The sequence below is a fragment of the Mus caroli genome, unplaced genomic scaffold (genome assembly GCF_978045245.1).
Source record: "Mus caroli unplaced genomic scaffold, Mus_caroli_1 scaffold_13, whole genome shotgun sequence".
NCBI classification, from domain to species: domain Eukaryota; kingdom Metazoa; phylum Chordata; class Mammalia; order Rodentia; family Muridae; genus Mus; species Mus caroli.
Window position 1 is genome coordinate 87,311,224 of NW_028227268.1, and position 20,282 is coordinate 87,331,505.

At 46.2% G+C, this 20,282-nt stretch overlaps 1 protein-coding gene across 11 annotated transcripts in view; it reads left to right on the plus strand.

The window, feature by feature from the left end:
* The window catches only part of Tenm2 (teneurin transmembrane protein 2), a 1,223,220-nt gene that overhangs the window by 1,169,699 nt on the left and 33,239 nt on the right, over nucleotides 1-20,282 (plus strand). For 8 of the 11 annotated variants that reach the window (XM_085829022.1, XM_021175392.3, XM_029483893.2 and 5 more), the window contains 6 exons: nucleotides 1,681-1,824; nucleotides 2,265-2,514; nucleotides 10,291-10,311; nucleotides 13,154-13,386; nucleotides 15,918-16,072; nucleotides 17,524-18,398. In XM_085829022.1, the coding sequence (XP_085685148.1) occupies nucleotides 1,681-1,824; nucleotides 2,265-2,514; nucleotides 10,291-10,311; nucleotides 13,154-13,386; nucleotides 15,918-16,072; nucleotides 17,524-18,398 (1,678 nt within the window). The remainder of the gene's footprint in view (nucleotides 1-1,680; nucleotides 1,825-2,264; nucleotides 2,515-10,290; nucleotides 10,312-13,153; nucleotides 13,387-15,917; nucleotides 16,073-17,523; nucleotides 18,399-20,282) is intronic. The other 3 variants (XM_085829023.1, XM_029483890.2, XM_085829025.1) reach the window with 1 other exon arrangement.

A 20,282-nucleotide genomic window follows, 5' to 3' on the forward strand; every position in this document is an offset into this window, starting at 1 on the left:
TGATTCTTTACAGTTAGAGACAGTGTATCATGACCACAAGATGGACATCTGCAATCTCTGACTACTAGGATAGTCGTGATTGGCATTCTGAAAGGACAAGCCTTGACATGCACGGGGATGCATGTGTCGCCTTGTTTGTTGTTGAGATAAAAATGTATCCTCCGTTCATATCAACATTTGCGTATCTCGAGAATTTTCAAAAGCTGCAGAGAATCCCCAAAGGGGACACACACAGTTAGGAGTTTAATGTACTAGGAACAGCTATAGAACAATGCCTCAGATTTCCAGAGCAACTTTCCAATTAAAGATGTATGGCACCTCAGCATTTTCTCATCTCTCCAAGCACGACTCTCTGAGAAACCGAGCCCTTGTTTACCACAGGAACACATGGGGAAGTACGTGAGACACGAGACTGGAACCAAGAGCTGATGGGCCTTTCTTTCTCCTTTCCCTCTTCCATTTGTCTGTGTGACAAATGCACAATTTTCACACACAAGGTTTTAGAGTCTGGCACTCACTGACTCCCAATGTAACTAGCAAGCTATGCTCTATGGGTTCCAGCCAGCCTTAGTACATTCTAGAACTGGGAGTACACACTCAACCCAACAACTCCTTTGGATATCAGTCTCTGGATGTTCAGGTTCCTTGTATGGGATGGCATAGCATTTTGTATGTATCCTTCATGCATCCTTCTATATTCTTTAACTCAACCCTGGATAAATTTTATAGATGGTCACGAACCACCATGTGGGAGCTGGGAATTGAACTCGGGACCTCTAGAAGAGCTGCCAGTGCTCTTAACCACTAAATCAACTTCTCCAGCCCATGATAATTTTTATAATGTATTTCTATTTTTGGTTTTGATCTTGATTTAAGTTTGGGTTTGGGATTTTTCAATGTAGCCCAATGTAGCCCGTATTTCTCTATGTAGCCCTAGCTTTCCTGGAATTTGATCTATAAACCAGGCTGGCCTCAGACTCAGAGAGCCACCCTGCCTTTGCCTCCCAAGTGCTAGGATTAATGGTGTGCACCACCACTGCCCGGCTTATAATGTATATTGTTTAGGCGATGATACCACAGGGGAAAAATGCTTATATGTGTTCAGTCCAGATACAATATATTCCCCTAAATCTTTTCAGTCTATATGGCATTGGTTGAATTCTTAGACACCGAACCTGAAGACCCTGAAGACCAGCAGTGCTAAGCACCTTTCCTTACACACTGCTGCCCCCGTAATCTCCTTATCAAGGAGAGACTAGGCTTCCAAAGGCCTTTCTCCTAATCAAAGACAACATGAGACAAGTAAACAACTTGAGACATAACAGATACATTCCAGACAGAGCAGGTCAGCAGAAACCACCTCCCATCCCCCCATCCATATCTAGGGAAACTTGTGTGGTATTAGGTTTGTAAATGACTCTTCTGCCTCCATGTCTCTGAGGTCATTTTGAAAGTCAGGGGTTCAACAGAAAAGCCTCCCTATGATCACTGCATAAAGTTTCAAAATTGAGTTCAACTCAAAAATCTGGATTTCATCAGATGGAATCCTTGGGGACAAAGCTATCAGCAGCCTCTTTCGATGTTGGAAACGGGTGTCACTGTTAACATGTGATTCTTGTTCTTGCTAAGGAGGTCCAGAGTAACCATTCATCTCTTTTCCCCAAACCCTTTCTCTTACAGTGTCTGTTGGGTTTGAATATGAGACCTGCCCCAGTCTTATCCTGTGGGAGAAAAGGACAGCCCTGCTTCAGGGATTCGAGCTGGACCCTTCCAACCTTGGAGGCTGGTCCCTGGACAAACACCACACCCTCAATGTGAAAAGCGGTATGTCAGGGACAAAGGAAGGTGGGTGGTGTTCATCTAACATGCATAGGATCCTAACCATCCCTGGCACAATAAAACACTCATGAATAGAGGGAATCACTGGTTTAGACTCTCTAGCATTGACATTTAAGCGGCAGCCCTTTTCTTGGGCATTTTTTAGTTTACCAGCCTTATTCTACCTCATTGGTTTGGGAGTTTGCTTTCTATTTTGTTTTTGTCTTCTGATATCTCCCCAGCTAGTATCCTATCCATATCACAGACAGCTTCGAGAGTGGCTCTCCTGTGGCTGTTCCCTCTGCATTATGAGGAAATGAGAGAACACGCCAAAGGAAGTGTTTCCTTGTCTCCCTACCACTGCCCACCCATTCTAGTAGGTCAATCCGAGTGTCCTCCCCACAGGGTTGTGTGACACCCCCTCTCGCTCTGCCTTCCTCCCCCAGGAATACTACACAAAGGGACAGGGGAGAACCAGTTCCTGACCCAGCAGCCTGCCATCATCACGAGCATCATGGGCAATGGTCGCCGCAGAAGCATCTCCTGTCCCAGCTGCAATGGCCTTGCTGAAGGCAACAAACTGTTAGCCCCCGTGGCCCTGGCTGTGGGGATCGATGGGAGCCTCTTTGTTGGTGACTTCAACTATATCCGGCGCATCTTTCCCTCTCGAAATGTGACCAGTATCTTGGAGTTACGGTAAATGGCCATACCAGAAAACTTTTATTCTCCAGATCCCCCTTTGCTCTCGGGTTTCTCTGGGTGAAAGATGGCTGAACTTAGGGTTCTCAGCGCAGGAAATATTTTGATTATCTGTAAAATACCGTCCACATATTTGATGCAGTTTTTCAGCTACTCAATCTCAAACAAGGGCAGCAGATAGTCCCTAATCCAGAAAGGAGCCAAGTGTCTTTTGTTTTTAAAAGGTCGTTGCAGCCTCAAACACACATCAAAGTGTGAAGACCAGGTTCCTCCCCTCATTCCGAAAATCTTGCCAAGCATCTCTGGGTGCTAGCCCTTAGTAAATCCACTGGGTCTTTTTGTACTTACTAGTATGCAATGTAGCACAATGGTACCTGGCCTAACTAGGTCATTTCTTACCATCCTGGAAGATTTCTCCTGGCCATTGCTTGCTGCTAAGCCTGAAGACTAAGATTCCTCTCTGCGTTAGTCAAACAGAGACGCCTGAAGGCTTGAAAATGCCTTTCCAGGGTGGGTTGATTCCAGATCCTCAGCCAGAGGAGGATGTGTACAGAGAGGGGGAAAGATGCAAATGAGTAAACAAGGGGGAGGGGATTATTCAACAAATATCTGGTGAATGGACACTATGTCCCCGTGTTGTGTTGGTGATCCAGTAGGGAGCTTCCAGTTGTATCATGTGGGAAAGAGGAAAAAATAACTTCAAACAGATGTGAATGCTTTGAGGAGGAAGATCTAACAGAGTGAGACATAGGGACCATGGTGAATAGGGGGCAATAAGAAGGCTTAAAAATAAACACAAAATAGTCAAAGAAACCTCTCCTACTGATGGCATTTGAGTTGGAATGTGAACGGTGACCTTAGCCATAGGACATCGAAGGGAAAGCATTCCGGGCACAGAAAAGTTATGCAAAAGATCTATATCCAGCCAATAACCCAGCAAATTGAAGGAACCCATAGACTGGCAGGGATGGTGAGCTCAGAAGAGCAGCAGGAACCCAGAGAGGTAAGGAAGAGACTGACGCTTGGGATCAACAAGTGTCTGCTTGCATATAGACAAGTGAAAGTTGCTTTTGCAATGGGCAGCCACTAGAGCTTGAAGTAGAGGGTAGATGTGGCTGATGTATGATCTGACTGCAGTTTTTATGAGATAGCTCTGGCTAGTTTGTGGGAAACGGGCTATAAGAATACAGGGATGAAGGCAAGAAAATTCATAGGGAGGCTGTTTCAGTGGTCCATGATTTGGGTCATGGTGATTGGACAGTTCTGAAGGGACACACAATGTCCCAGTGGAGATGTTCCTCCCAGTTAAACCTGATGGGTGATATGTAAAAAATGAAGAAAAGGAGAAATGGGGGAAGAGAGGGGAGGAAGAGAGGGGAGGGAGGAGAGAGAGAGCCCTAAAATTGGGCCTAAGCCATAATGACTTCTGGTATTTTTGAAGGACCTTCAGCTACCGTGTGAAAGATGCAAACACCACAGGCCATGCTTGCATTAAATGTCCATGTCCATTAAATGTGCATCAGTGTGAGCAAAAGACCTGACAGAACAAGCTAACGATAAGGTCTCAGAGCCCTCAGTCTAGTTTGGCAGGAAGGGTGCGACAGAGCAGTTCACAGCATGGCAGACAGGAAGCCAAGCAGAACCACAGGAGGGGTCAGGGCAAGCTAGCCTTCAAGCACAGCCCCAGAAACCAGCTTTCTCCAGTTGGGGCCCCACCTTTCATGGTGCCACCACTACCCTGTGCCCTGCAGTCTATTCTGTTTTGTTTTGTTTTCTTTTTTCTTTTTTAATCCATCAGTAGATTAAGCAGTTCATTAGGTCAGGATCCTTGTATCACAATCATCTCTGGAAACACCTTCATGTCACATGGAGAGGAATGCTTCGCTGATCTCTTAGGCACTTCTCAGTCCAATCAACTTGGCAATCAATGTCCTTACAGCCCCTGCTGAGAAAGACATTAATGACCTGGCCACCCAGCAGGTATCACTAAATATTCTCAGGAGTCAAAACTCTGCCAGGTACTGTAAGGGGTAAATACATACATACATACATACATTATATACATACATGTATGCATGTATACATATATACATATATGTGATAGTGTGTGAGACACAGTAGTTGCACCCAAAAATAACTCATATGTACATATACACACACACATACACACACATATGGGATAGTGTGTGGAGACACAGCAGTTGTATCCAAAGATAGTGTTAGGCACACATGTACCTCTGTGAGGACAGGAGAAAGGAAACATGAGCTCAAGAAATATCCTGCTGAGGGTAAAGGTGAGCACCCGGAGAAGAAAATGCACTTCCAGCTGAGCTGATGAGCTAAAGGAACCATTAGGGAAACAAAGCACGAGGCCGTGAAGGACAAAAGGCAGGAGGACATCGTGGCTAAGCAGAGAGAGAGCAAGGAGGCACAGGGAAGGGACTGCAGACTATTGCACAACAGCTCCTCTCCAGACCTTCCCAGGAAAGTCTCCTTCCTGGGCCTGGTTTGTTGCTGCTGTTGCTCTTGTTGCTGTTATTTTAGTCCAGAAAAGCCATCCCCTTAGGCATGCTCCAGGCAGTGGGGATCTGTGGAGGAAGCTGGTGGTTGCCTTGTGCTTCCCATGGCTGGATTATTCAAAGGATCACTTGGTCCCCTCTGTGGAGGTACCTCCTCCTCTGTCACGGCTCCTCCTGCTCAAAGCAAATCAGGCTTGACCTGTGCATTCCCACCTCCAAATCTTACTCCATGTGGCTCACTCAACTCAACATCTCCACTCAACCTAGGCAACCTCTTCCTGCCTACCTATTGGTTCTGTTCTCAAAGTCCCCTCTTCCTAGAAAACACTTCCCCTCCTCCCCTGAAAGTGTAGCGTTCTGGTTTTCCATCTGAGTGGGCACTACTTGCTATCTTGTCTGTATGGCTCTTTGGGCTTGGGTGTATGTAGTTCTGTGCAGCAGACTCCTTGGTCATCTTCGCCCTCTCATGCCTAGAGCAGTGTCCAGCCAGTCCTGAGTGTTCAAGATGGGTACTTGAATTCAAGAACCAGTCATCCCCCCACCCCCCTTGTTGGACTTGGCTTTTGATTCCATCTCTCTCAAACTGTAGAGACTGCAATACCAATGATAAAAGTTTATGGCCCAATCAAAGGAAAACATAGCAAGCCTATGTGATAACATGAGGGCAGCTTGAGGGATAGCCTTCCCACTCTCCCTAGACAGCTGTGTGGTTTTGTTTTTTGTTTTTTATCCCCCATTTTCTTGAGCTGTCTTCAAACTTTGTTCTTGCTTTCATCAGCCAGGAACGCAGAGCAGATTAGAAGTTAAGCTTTTACAAGAACACTGATTTGATTCTTCTTTCTTCCCACTATATGCCTGAAAACAAAGGACTGTCAATCCCCTCTCTTCAAAACAGTCACCCGCAGGGGGCAGGGAGGGGAGGGGAGGGGAGGAGAGGAGAGAAAGAAGGGAAGAGACCTGTCTTGCCTGAGTGTCTTTTCTCCGTTGTGACTTGGCAGCTGCGCTATTCCATTTTGGAGTCAGCACCTAGCCCCACCTTACTCACCACCCCCAATCAAGATGCTACTGAAATGATACCACAGTCCTCACTGGGCCTTCGTCCACTTCTGCGTGTACAAAACATGCAGGCCAGAGGGCCCCACACTCCAGAAACGTCTAATGCTGGAAGAGTTCAATGGTTACCACCTGTGGGCTTTGACTTAGTGCATGTTCAACACCCACTTCCCTAGAAAGCCTAATATCCCACCTTTAGGAGATGCTGTTCCCTCCAGTAGTCATCAACCTCTCTCTCCACCTGGTCCACAGAAAACCGAAACAGAGTAAGTTCCTCAGCCACTGACATCTTAGGAGGAATGTCTCTCCAAGATAAATCCTTCACTTGCCAATTTGAAAACATCTTAAGAACTAGACTCCACAGTGTGGCAAGCAAGACTGGGGCAGTATCACTCTAATGTCTCTTGATATGGCTCCTTTAAACAAACGTCAGACTACCTACTATAAAGATTCTTTTCTGTTTTCCAAACGAAAGTGTTTTCTCTGCAGGAACCATCCTCCATGCAGACTTCCTTCCCATGCTTTTTGGGTGGGCCCTCAGCAGAATCGCACTAGGGTAGATCTTCAGGGCGAGTGATTGTCCAGCTAGACGTGTCAGTGCTGGAGGAGGCAGAGATTTGGACAAAAGTGGGAGCCTGGGAGTGGGGGTGAGGTGGCAAAAGCAATAGACGCTGGAAGTCAGGATCTCCAAAGACAAGCTTCCCCTAAGAGTTAAGCAAGGGTCCATCCCACTGGGTATGAGAGCAGACATTGTGGTTGCAGCTAGAGAAGGCGGCAGCCTCCCTCCCATCAGCTGTGAAGATGAGAGTGTCAGGAAAGGAACAAAGCCTCCAAGTGAGCCTTGAGCACCCTGTCTACACACAGTTCTGGCTAACCCCTGGCTCTGTCTCCAGAGCCTTTTGATCAAGGACAGATGTAGGCTCATGGGGCTGAAAGCTAATGCAGTTTTAGGAGTTCCCTCTCAAAAAGAAGATAAGCAAATTATGAATTGGAAATGAAAAATGGCTGTGGGTAAGGGGTGCACATGGATAAAAGTGCTTACTGCCCAAGACCAACGACCTGAGTTTCATCCCCAGAGCCTGCAGTGGAAGGATAGAATCAACTCCAAAAGTTGTCCGTTCACCTCTACACAAACACTCTGTGACATGTGTGAGCCTGCACTCACACACAGTACACACACAAGACACACATCACGCACATACACACACACACGAGCACAGGAGTCATAGCTCACAGCTGGCCAGGTCTTTGTATGACCTCACTCCTACTCCACCTCTGTGAAACTTGATTTTTTTTCCACACCCCTTTGATTATCTTTGGGTACTTTTGTTGTTTTTTTTCATTTGTTTTGTCTTGGGATTTTTGTTGTTGTTTGGAGATTTTTTTTTTTTTGAAACAGCATCTCTTAGCCCAGGCTGGCTTGAACTTGCTGCTTTTTAGCCAAGGATAGCCAGGAACTCCTGACCCTTAAGACTCTGCCTCCCTAGTGCCACCACACCCAGCTCTTTGATTATTGTGTGTGTGTGTGTGTGTGATAGTTATCTTCTGATTTTGTTATCTATAGAAAGAACAGACAGGACAAGTCTTTCCTCCCACTTAACTGATCAAAATTGGTTTCAGATTAGTGATAAAGTGTAAAAAAAAACCAAAAAAAAACCTTGCTTTCATGTGCGTGGTTGGCTGTTGATAACATGTAAGTATACAATTTAGAGAAACCTCTATCAAGTCTCCCTTGTAATATTTCTGGGCCTTTCACATTTTCTTGTAATGCTCTCTGAACTGGTGCTCATTAATCACCTTGTCACCAATGTACATAAAACCAAGAAGGATGAATTCTGCAGTGGCTCTCACATGCCCTACAAAGATGCTACATGAATCAACACAGTAGGGCAGAAGCAGTCCCAAGAGCCATTCTTACGACAGAATGGCTTGTAATCATTTAGCTAGATGCTGAAGGTACTGCAAACCACCTAAGCACATCCCTCTAAAATCCCACCAGATGTATCCCGAATTAATGTCCCTGTGCTTAAAGCAGCAACAATAAAACCGTGTCCAACCCAACTCCACGCTACGGGAAGGGGTAAAGAGAGAACACAGCGTGTACAGGAATGGAAAGGTTCACGGTGGTCTCAGCCCTCTGTAGCTTCAAACTTCTGAACAGAGCATAGGGGGATGCAGCTAGCCCGTGGCTAAGGGAAGTGACCTCATTCCACGCTCCCTGCACGCAAAGGGTTCTTTCTCCAGGCCTTACTCTTTCTGAAGTATCCGCAATGCAGAGATGTGTAAGTCTTATCCTGTTCTCAAAGAAGTAGAAAAGACAAGCGCACACACACACACACACACACACACATCACATCACATCACAAGACAGGGTGACGACAGCTCTGGCTGATAGGCAGAGGAGGCTGGGAAAGACCCTGGAGCCTTTGCAGAGGACTCTTGAGACTTTGCAGTGTGAAATGCTAATCCATCTCCGCTTCTTAAATTTGAGACACCACTTTTCCCTCAAAGGGTGAGCCTGAAGGGTCTGTGCTGTTGAGGGTGTGCTCACGAAGCCTGTCCGTCCGTCCGTCAGAAGTAGGGCATCCACACTCATTTGCATGGACTGACTTAACGGATGATGTTGTTTTGGCTTGTCGCTTGCTCTGGACTGGAAGAGCAGTGACTTTGGCCTTTACCCAAAGCTTATATCCATACGATCTTTCAAGCGCCACACCTTTCTGCGCCCTGATCCCCCTCCCCTCCTGCCCTCTCCCCCCAACACTGATATTACAGTAACCATAGAAAGCAGATGTTCTCAGAGAAGAAGTAGGTCAGAACTGCAGACCCAAATCCCAGCCAGTCTTCTCACAAAATCTTGAGTTCAAAAAAAAAATGAAATTGATATTGCAATAATTAAGAGGCAAATGTGTCTACCACTGGTGGCAGATAGCATTTCGCTTTCATTAAGCAATATAAAATAGACTCGAGAATTCCCGGCTGCCACCCTGACACACCAGGCTTTACAGACTGAATCTTAAATTGCACTATGTCAGTCAGAGCTCAGGAGTTATCGGCATCATTTAATTAACTTCTTTTTTTTTTTGCAAAAAAAAAAAACTAACATGTTAGAATAAAATATAAAAGTGTAATCTCTGTGCAAACCTCCCACTAATGATGTCGCCCAGCAGAGGCCTGAGCTGCACCTCAGGAATCAGGACATCTAACTCTATTTGTCCTGTCTCCAAGCCTAGAAAGAGAATTCTACCTGGCCCTAGAAGCCTCAGGAACTGGGAGTGGATTGCCTTACTTGAGACACTTACTTCTTCCGTAATGCTACATTTCAGCCACTTTCCTACTGAAATGGAAACGTCTTTTTGTTCTTTAAGGAAAAAATAATAAAGCAAAACCCTTTTTTTTTTCCTAACTCTCCTAAGTGGTGTGTTAACTAGAGTCTCTGGCTCCAAACACGAAAAGATAGTGTTATTGCCTATGGACTTCATGAATGGGCACAGTCATGGCTGCTAGATCAAAAAAGAATGAATCTGAGTTGCAGGGGTGGTCCCAAGTGAAGTGGGGGACAAGGAGGCACGAGCAAGAGGGGAAAGTGGTTTCGAGAGTGAGAAGAGGGCAAGGACTTTGCCACACTACAGGTGGTGTAAGCTGGGAGTCTCTTTGGGATGGTCCTGACTCTACCCTTAGCACATCAATAGCAATCAGCAGCACACACAAACCTGTACTCTTTCCACGCCCAGGAATCCCACACCCATACATTACAAATCAATCACAGAGCTCTTGACAGCTGAACTTCAGTTTGGCTTCCGAATCCTTCACCACTACACTCACAGAAAACCATTCCTAGGCAACAGGTATCTTCCACTGAGATGTAACCCACCTGCCATCACTTCATCAGCCAGAAGTCCTGTCTCACCTGTTGCCACCTGTGTCCCATGACAGCCACCTGGTCTGTCAGAGACTCCAAACATTCCTTTGTGCATATTCCCCAGTGACCAGGAGGAGTCTAAACCTACGGATTCTTCCCAAGTAATTGAGCCAGGAACTGTCAGTTAGAAAAGGGAAAAGAAAAAAAAGAAAAAGATGGCTTGGGCGGGGGAGGTCCTTTCTACAAGAATCAAAGAAAAGAAAAATGTTATGTTTGCATTATCATCAATTCCTCGGCTAACTGTTTGTTCTTTTTTCCTTCTGTTTTCTTTCTATAAAGAAATAAAGAGTTTAAACATAGGTAAGATGAAGAACTCTTTCGCATATAATTTGCTATGGTTCGTTTGTTCCTTGTGTTTGCTTTCTTGTTTTGTGCTTCTTGTGTAACACTGTATATTTTCATGTACCAGATACAGTAACTTTTTATGTGCTAATTGTGTGTTGTGGATATGATAAGCTTTTGCAATTATGAAATGCAGTCAAAAAAGCAACCAAATAAGCTGACAGTAATTAGAATTTCTGGGAGATGTGAGATCATGATAATGAACCCTCAGTGAACCTCTGTCCCGGCCGCTCACTGCAGTCCATAATTGGTCTAAACAGTTGAGGCAAACTTCGGGCTTTTGTAAATGCTGGACTGGGTTCACAAAAGCTTTAATGAACTGGAAACGGGTCAAAAACTCATTTTCAACTCATTAATGATTTTCCCATAGATATGTAGTCATTTAAACACCACACACACACACACACACACACACACACACACATGTTAATTGCCAATCTGCTGGTCAGAATGAATCCAACAGTTAGGTACACGGAGAATCATTATGAAGTTAAATCACTCTTGAGTAATATGAAAGCTATAGACCAAGTACTTTTTGTCTAAAGGGCCTCTGCTGAGGTGCCGATTTAAGGTTATTTGAAATCATATTGGTAGAATTCACATGTCAAGTGCACAGCACACATGTATGCACATGAGCCCTGCAGTGAAGCAGATGAAAGCCTGAGTATCCTGATAGAAAAGATGCTCGAGCTTCCTGGAGGCAAGGAGAAGAAAAACTGAATGAAGGCTGTCTCCACCAGGTGAAGATCGCCAGCCATGAGACCCTTAGAGACAATGGGTCAGAATTGAGGGAAAAAAAAAAAAAGAATCAAATTACCTGGTATCATTATGCTCAAAAGGACAGCCATTTGTAGGGAAGGAAAAAAATCTCTGCCTTTGTAATCTTGAAACTCCCCCAAATTGACTTGTGACAGATACTCCAATACAGCAAAATTGTCCCAAAGACTAGAAATGTCCCCCCAAAGACTCCCCCTTCCTAGAAACCCACAGGCCAGCCATGTTTGCTCCTCACCATGGCCCCCATAATGGAGCCTGGCTTTCCATTGTTCCTCCTGTTCTCTGAGAATCATGGTTAGAAAGACTACCCGAAGAATGGTCTCCCCAAGCAACCACTAACCGTACCTGTCAGCTCCTATGCCAGAGATTTGGAAGAGCCTCCTCAGATGCGGTTCCCTAGAAAGTCCAGAATTAATTATCTTGCTCAGACGTGGGCACAGATGTGTAGAGCCTTGATCTTCCCGAGGATCATGCCAGCTACTGTTCATTTAGTAAGAGGGTGCAGCATCTAATTAAAAAATGGCATGGGTTTCCCCTTTCTGCCCTAATTTGTTTTGCATATATGGATATTCTTTAATGACTTGGCCAAAAAAGGGGGGCAGAAAACAAAGGGACAGGGAAGGGAAAGAAAAAAAAAAAAACAAAGAAGCCCACTCTTTCAAAAGACCTTGACTTCCAGTTCAATTACCAGTCCTAATAGCAGGAGGTAAAGATGGCCTCAACACACAAATAGTTCCTAAAAATAGCTTCCTGACTTTTTTTCTTAAATCAGGCAAGAACCCAAATGATAGCATTTTAATTAGTAATTTACCAGCTAATGTCCACAGGACAAACTCACCTGACACAGACTGCCGTCACATAAGCTTCCCCTTCACCTCTTCAACCCCTCTCCTCCCATCATTCCAGAATATACCTGGAAAAATACCTGGACAAATGGGCCTTCACTCATTCTAGGTACATGGAACCCACCCACTGGGTCAGAGAGCAGCGCCCAGGAGTTAGGGAATGGTTTGAATAATCAGCTTGGAGAGCTGTGAACACTCTTTCTGGTCCCATGAGAAGACACTACAAAGGGGGGAGTTACCAGCTTTTGAGCCAGAAGGACCATTAGCAAAGATCAGATTTGGTGTTGTCATTTCCCAAGTAAGAAGGCTGCTGCCAAACACTCACTCAAGGTCCCCAGCTGGGTTTGAGTCAGACATTTCCCGTGTCTTAATCCTGAGCCAGTTCTCCCAGTCTTGCTCCATTCTGGCTAGACTCACAGAAGACACTGAGAGGCATGGCAGAGAAAACATGCCGGCCCCAGGGCCCAGAACCTCCTGATCTACTTCACACACTTATAAGGGATTAATCTCCAGGGAGACTCACGACTCACACCTGTGATCTTGGTGTTAGCACTTGAAAACTACATCTCCTGCCCTGGTAATTCAGATACCGGCTGCTGGCTTGGCCAGGATCAAGTACAAACGCTGGACATGGTGGCAAATTAACCCCACTTTGCACTAAATGCCAGCTTCGTTTGCATAGATGCTAGGAAACAGCTCTAAGACGAAGAATTGGGGATAGCCCCGGGGAGGTAGTCATTGTAAGCCTAGAAAACTCCAGGTTGCTCTGGTGTTCGTGACCTTGGAGGTCTTGTGGAGGCATAGATAAAAAAGAGAACACTGTTATGGGACTGGCTTCCTAAATCCCATGAGACAGTACACTAAGCCCAAGGGAAACACATGAAGCTGGCACTGAGTGACTATCCTCGCTCTAGAACAGGCAGGGCTGGAAGGGGTCTTTTGTGCCAGTTAAACGAAGCAACATTTTGTTACTTTGATAGGAATTCTTGAAACCCAAAATAGTATGAGAAGCTTAAGCCTAATCGTGAGATGAGTATCTGGAAGCCATGATGTGTTGAAATTTATCTCAGGGCGTCACTAAGTCACTAAAATGAAGACACTAAGAAAGTTAAGAGTCACCTCTGACCCAAGAGGCCAGCTGCACAGTCCCTTCTCTTTTCTTTGTGCTTCTCCTAAAGCAACAGCCCAGGACACAAATACTACTTGGCTGTGGACCCCGTGACCGGCTCACTCTACGTCTCTGACACCAACAGTCGCCGAATCTACCGAGTCAAGTCTCTGAGCGGAGCCAAAGACCTGGCTGGAAATTCGGAAGTTGTGGCAGGGACTGGCGAACAATGTCTACCCTTTGATGAAGCCCGCTGTGGGGATGGAGGAAAGGCTGTGGACGCCACCCTGATGAGCCCCAGAGGTAAAGACCACAGAGAGAGAGAGAGAGAGAGAGAGAGAGAGAGAGAGAGAGAGCTCTCTATCACATGCACGGAGCCTGCTGCAAGCTGAGCAAATCCATGTAACCTAACTGCTGTTTTTTTCCTAAGATCATTTATTGTTGAGGATTCTGGGTGTATATAGGTGCCTTTAAGCTTATTTCTTAAAGTAAACTTTACCACTCTCATATGCCACTTATGGAAACGTGGTAGTCTGCACCTAGGCTCTCTGGCTGCTAGTCACAGAGGACCAGAAGGCAGTGTTAGATCCACCTGTGAGAGGCAGCTGTAGAGGCCAAGGAAACAGCAGAGCCCAGGGGCTTCCACCATTGCCAGACTTTGATGTTAGACTAGTGTATCCAAAGTCTGGGTCGCCATGTGGGTCAAGTGGCAAATACGGAAGAAAACTGTAGCCGTTAAGAATGGAGGGGCAGGTCAAGCTCTGTGAGGTAAAGCCCTTTCCTCTTAGCTGAAAGAAAGCAAATTATCCTCTAGTCCTCAACCTTCCCAATGCTGTGACCCTTTCATTACAGTTCCTTCCTGTGGTGGTGACCCACCCCCCCAACCATAAAATTATTTTTGTTGCTACTTCACAACTGTAATTTTGGCTAGTGTTACAAATCATAATGTAAATGTCTGTGTTGTCTGAGGGTCTTAAGTGACTCCTGTGAAAGGGTCATTCAAAGCCCCTCCCCTGGAAAGGGGTCCCAACCCACAAGTTGAGAACCTCTGCTCTAGAAAGATGCATGCCCTTGTCTTCCTCCTTAGCTTACTGTGGTTGGTCTAGCTGACCTCCTGGCCCACGGAGTCTCCCTCAGGAAGAGCCACACTAAAGGCGATAGGAGGAATAATTAGCCCTTGAGTGACACAGAGCACTTCCTTTTTCCAGAATTCCCAGAATGCACATCCCCTGGTGCAGTCACCACAAGCCACCATGAGGTTCCGTTGGGTCTGCCCGCCTTTCTGAGCCCTGACTCAGAAAGACCTAACTGCCTGTTTCTTGTCTCCTGTCTTTTTCTTCCAGAACCTGAGTATCTGATACTTTGGGCCCTTTTACTTTTTCTCTAAAGCTGTCCTCCCTGCCAAGCACCCCCTTTTCTATCCCGTGGCTGGCCTCCAGGCTGCCTTGAGTTAAATAGCGTGGCCTCCTCTTGCTCTCCTCCAGCTTCCTCCTCCAGGCAGCTGCTGAGATTGAAACTTCCCTGCCTTGGGTATTTGTCTTCTAAACTCTAATTAAATTGTCCATGAGCTTCGAGAGGAGAGAGGAGAGAGGAGAGAGAGAGAGAGAGAGAGAGAGAGAGAGAGAGAGAGAGAGAGAGAATATGAATGAATTGGAGGACTGAATAGATGTCTCACTTAGTAAAGTGTTCAGGACCCCAGCACTTACTTCTTTCCTTCTTTCTTTCTTTCTTTCTTTCTTTCTTTCTTTCTTTCTTTCTTTCTTTCTCTCTCTCTCTCTCTCTCTCTCTTTCTTTCTTTCTTTCTTTCTCTCTTTTGTTTTTTAAATGTAAGAAAGATCAGGCACAAGGTGCATACCTGTAATTCCCTACACCAGAGAGGCAGAGACAGGGTGACATCCCTTTTTATATCAAATCAGCAGGTTCTAGGTTCAATAAAAAGCCCCTATCTCAAAAAATAAATGGAAGAGCACCCTGACATCAACCTCTGGCCCCCACATGCATATGCACACATAAAAGCATCTACACACACACACACCAAATAAATAATAAAGTTTTTAGGAAAGCATGGGTATTATTTGCCCGATTCCTGTCCTGGGGAGTTCTTGGGATCGACGTGCGTCTATTTGAAAGGACTAAAGATGCTTGGGATTAAGGAGTAATCATATCAGGGTCTAAGTCTTGTTAGCATTTTTAGCTACTGTGCAAGCAGCCTGCAGCATGGATTAAGGATGCCAAGCCTTGTATTTGGGCACTGAAATGAAAACGCAAAAGAAATAGAAGCTGCAGTCTGTGTCTTATCAGTCCTGCTGCGACAGGGAAACGCTAGGGCTCTGTGTCCCCTGGGGGCACTGAAGTGCTGATTGGAGTCAAGGCTTAATTGGGAATTCTTCCTGGAGGATACATTTTTGAATTGGGAGTTTGTGGCTGAAAGCATCGCTGTTTCTCAGCCTCATTGTCACAATTAGTCGTGAAGGGTATCTGAGCAATACACTACCAATCATTTCTCAGAGCAATGGACTTTGGTGATAACTCATTTTTCCCCGAGAGCAGAGTCAGGGCTGTTTCCACATTCACTTTCGACTCTGGTTCCTCTTCAGCTCAAGGTGACGTCATTGGTTGGAGGGAATATAGCTAGCACCCTGAGAACTGTGCACAGCACAGCACAGCACAGTGTCCTTGAGAAGTGTTTGCCTTTAAAGGACTGAGGATGCTTACCCATCCCAGTAAGGTCCCTGGTCCAAGCACAGCATGCCCAGAGTAGGGCATATCCCCATCTCCTCCACAAACCATCCTCCTGTCAGAAAAAAATACATCCACGCTGCTTCCTTCCCCAGGTATTGCAGTAGACAAGAATGGGCTTATGTACTTTGTTGATGCCACCATGATCCGGAAGGTGGACCAAAACGGAATCATCTCCACCCTGCTGGGCTCCAATGACCTCACAGCTGTCCGACCACTGAGCTGTGACTCTAGCATGGACGTGGCCCAGGTGGGACTCTTTATCTCTCATCCTTAGCCAACTCCCTGGTCTCAACCCATAGTTCCCTCGGGTTCCAGTGTGAGTTGGGAGCATGCGCTCTGAACACATCTGGGGAAGAATCAAGGTAAAGGAGACGTCGGTATGAAATGGGCACGGTAGAAAAGAGAGGGGGAGAGAACAAGAAGGGAGAGAGAGAGGCAACAGAAAGGAGATCGTCAGGATAGAGGGAGGGAGAAAGAGAGAGAGAACAGAGAGGGCAATTCTACTCCAAGGAGCAAAGCTGGCAGCACACTCTAGCAGTGGCAGATTACAGGGTAGGAACTGCTGTATAATTATCTCTCGTCTCCATCATTCTCAAAGGTTTGAGACTGTATGGTTCGGCGTTGCGTGTACATGTCAATCAGAACTTCCCTGTTAATCTGGAATGATGGCATCTTCACTATATAAACCTCCACCTTGTGCAGTAGTTACTAGAGCAAGGCCTTCCTCGATCATCCTCCGATGTGTGTGTTTTGTCTGGTCTCTTACAGTGGCAGAGACCACGGGTTCCTCAAATGTGCAACATTCGTTCAAAGAGGCTAGCATGTATGCCCACCAGGCCCAGGCCTGTGAGAGTCTTTTCAACTCTTGGTCAAACTCATAAATTTTAACTCAAATTTCCCAACAAACTGACAACTTGCTACTGAGATTTTTTTTTTAATTATGTCAAATTCCACAGAGGAAGAATGTATTTGACTTGGCTTTGTTCGTTTCTCTCTCTTTTTTTTTTCAAACACTCAAGTTGTAGTTTGTTAGCCAGCCTGTTCTTTGTCTGTTCTTGGGCTAGGGCCACCTTCCAAGCCACATGGTTGCTTTTTTCCAACTTAGACAAATGTGTCTTCTCTAAATGAACACAGCCTTCCCTGACCCATGGCTCGCAGAGCTGACGCTGGGCTGAATTGCCTTGGTCCCTTATGCATTTATCTACCTGTACAACCACATTGGATGGTTGTAGCCCTGGTTAGTCATCTGGAGCTGAGAAACACTGGTGTGGATGGAGCTGCCAGGATCGAGTCAAGACAGATGAAACTGAAGGCAGAGTCTGTCACATGCTCCCCTCCTCTCTATCATAATCAGCCAGCTCAGACAAATGGTTCAGTGATGAGCCCTCCTAGAACAGCTTGCTATTTAAAGGCTAAGTTGGTGCTGGAGAGATGCCTCAAGCAGGGCTTTGAGAAAGACTTGGGTTCAAGTCCCACCATCCATGTGGTGGGTTACAACCATCTATAACTCCAGTTCCAAGAGACCCAACAGCCTTACCCTTTCTGACCAGGCACGCACAAGGTTCCCACATGCAAACGGGGAAAGCATTCACACACGGGAAATAAAATAAATATTTTTAATAGCTAAGTCATTTTCTCCTAGACGAATAAAATCAACATGTTCGAGGCTGTTCTTGAAATGCCCTCTGTCATGTGCAGGTCCGTCTAGAATGGCCGACAGACCTCGCCGTCAACCCCATGGACAACTCCTTGTACGTTCTGGAGAACAACGTCATCCTGCGGATCACGGAGAACCACCAGGTCAGCATCATCGCAGGACGGCCTATGCACTGCCAAGTTCCCGGCATCGACTACTCGCTCAGCAAACTTGCCATCCACTCTGCGCTGGAATCAGCCAGCGCCATTGCCATTTCTCACACCGGGGTGCTCTACATCACTGAGACGGACGAGAAGAAGATCAACCGTCTACGCCAAGTCACCACCAATGGAGAGATCTGCCTCTTAGCCGGGGCGGCCTCAGACTGTGACTGCAAAAACGATGTCAACTGCATCTGCTACTCGGGAGATGACGCTTACGCCACGGACGCCATCCTGAACTCGCCGTCCTCCTTAGCCGTGGCTCCGGATGGCACCATCTACATTGCAGACCTTGGGAATATCCGGATCAGGGCAGTCAGCAAAAATAAACCTGTTCTTAACGCATTCAACCAGTATGAAGCTGCATCTCCGGGAGAACAGGAATTGTACGTGTTCAACGCTGATGGCATCCATCAGTACACTGTGAGCCTGGTGACTGGGGAGTACTTGTACAATTTCACATACAGCGCTGACAATGACGTCACCGAGTTGATTGACAACAACGGGAATTCCCTAAAGATCCGCCGGGACAGCAGTGGCATGCCCCGCCACCTGCTCATGCCAGATAATCAGATTATCACCCTTACCGTGGGCAACAATGGAGGCCTCAAAGCTGTGTCCACTCAGAACCTGGAGCTGGGCCTCATGACTTATGATGGGAACACTGGACTCCTAGCCACCAAGAGTGATGAAACCGGATGGACAACTTTTTATGAGTAAGTAGGCTTTTGACCAATCTCTATAAAGCTCTCCCCTCCTCTAGCTGGCATCCAGATGAACCACTCACATCGTCTTTAAAACTGCCTAGTCACGTCTTGCTAACTCTAATGACTTCTTATAGCTGCAGGATATTCATGTCCCTTCTCCTGACTCCTAAATGATTTGCTCTGTCGGGCCTCTGATATTGAGCATCCTCCCTGCCAGCATTGGGAATTCCTGTTGTCTGCTTGCCGTTCAAACTTCAGGATATTGGACACACACAGCACCTGGGAGATAAAGTGCTGATTAACCCCACTGATTATTCATGTTTGCCATGGGTGCGGAAATTAGAAACGAAGAGGGAGGGTCCCAGCGGGGCTTCTGTGATTTAACAATAGGTCCAGCAACACACTTGATTGCACAGACAGGTAGATAAACTCTGAATTTCCTCTTTAGCAGAAGCAGATCAATACAGATAAAGTGCTAGGTATATTAAAAGATGTGAGGGCTGGCCATATTTCCCCTAACAATTATCTCATACTTAATAGTTCTACCGTTTGCTTTGCCAAAAAGCTGTTTTCCCCAGCTCCTGAAGCGGCTTTGGTCAAGCAAACCTGCTGCTGCGGGTATTAACCTAAGAGCTGCTGGTTGGAGGAAGCTACTAAGCCTGAGTCCCCAATGACCTGCTGGAGACTGAATGGAATCTGCCAGCCTCTGGGCTCTCTCCACAGCAGTGGAGCGAACGTTAGACATTAGAAGTCCTGGCTTGCTTTCCGTGTTGCTGCCAGCTGAGAATTTAGTAAGTTAGGGAGGGGATACCACAGAGAGATGGAGGTGGGTGGGACAAGAAAAAAAGAAGACTTCATTGTTGATCCCGCTTAAATCAACAATGTTCGCTTCCTGTTTGTACGCCAGTGTTGTTTGGGAGAATGCAAAGGAAGCTGTCGCCACCTGCTGGCGGTTTTACTGCATTGCAGAATTGTTTGCCTGGTCCTGTATTCCTTCTTGAGGCTTATGGGGACTTCTGAGCAGCTTCACATCCTTCAAGGTGCTGGTACTTGGTCGTCCTTCACTAGCCAGTGCTCTTTTCCTCTGTGGGGACCATCTATATGTCACCTTTAGTTCTCAGCTCAGTCGGGTTAAGGCTTTAATCCTCAAACCTCCCGGACGCTTCCTTCTGGCAACAGTTATATCAAATGACCCAAGACACGTACATAGTCGCTGTTAAATCTCTCGAGTGAGGAGCAGAGGCCCTCCTGAAATTAGGCCTAGGTTGGAGTCCAGTTCTGAAATTCGGGTATAGGGATCCCACAGAAATGAGCTCTTTGATTGGAGGCAGCTTGCTGCCAAAGGTTCCCAGCCAAATGAAAACATACACTTGATTCTTTTTTTTTTAAAGTGTTTGATCAAGAGTTACAGTGAAACTGATTCACGTTTTCTCTTTTAATTTGATACACTTGAGAATGTGAGTGGATCCAAGCATCTAAACTTTCCATTGTGGAGAGATTCACACATACAAGTTTTCCTTAGGTTCCCAAGGAAAAACTCAGGCACAAGCTGCACTTCCTGTCAGGGGTGTAAGGTCCAGGGGAACATACACAGTGATTGCAGAAGTCTAGAGAAGGAGATTAACAGAAATGAAGAAAACTATGGGATGTGCTTCAGTGAGATGTTCCCCTCAGTTCCAGAATGTTCCAGGAAGTCCCAGCCTTGGAATTAAAATTTCCCTAGTTGCAGACTACTGAGTCCAGATAGAGTATGCTGGCCACAGTCCACCTTAGAGGGAATGTCAAACTGCACAGCCTTCTGCAGGACAAAGCCTGGCTTACCAGGAAGCCCCCAGCCTCCGCATCAGGGAGGCAGTGGTGTGGATGCCCGCTCTGAGATGTGCTTCCTGTTGG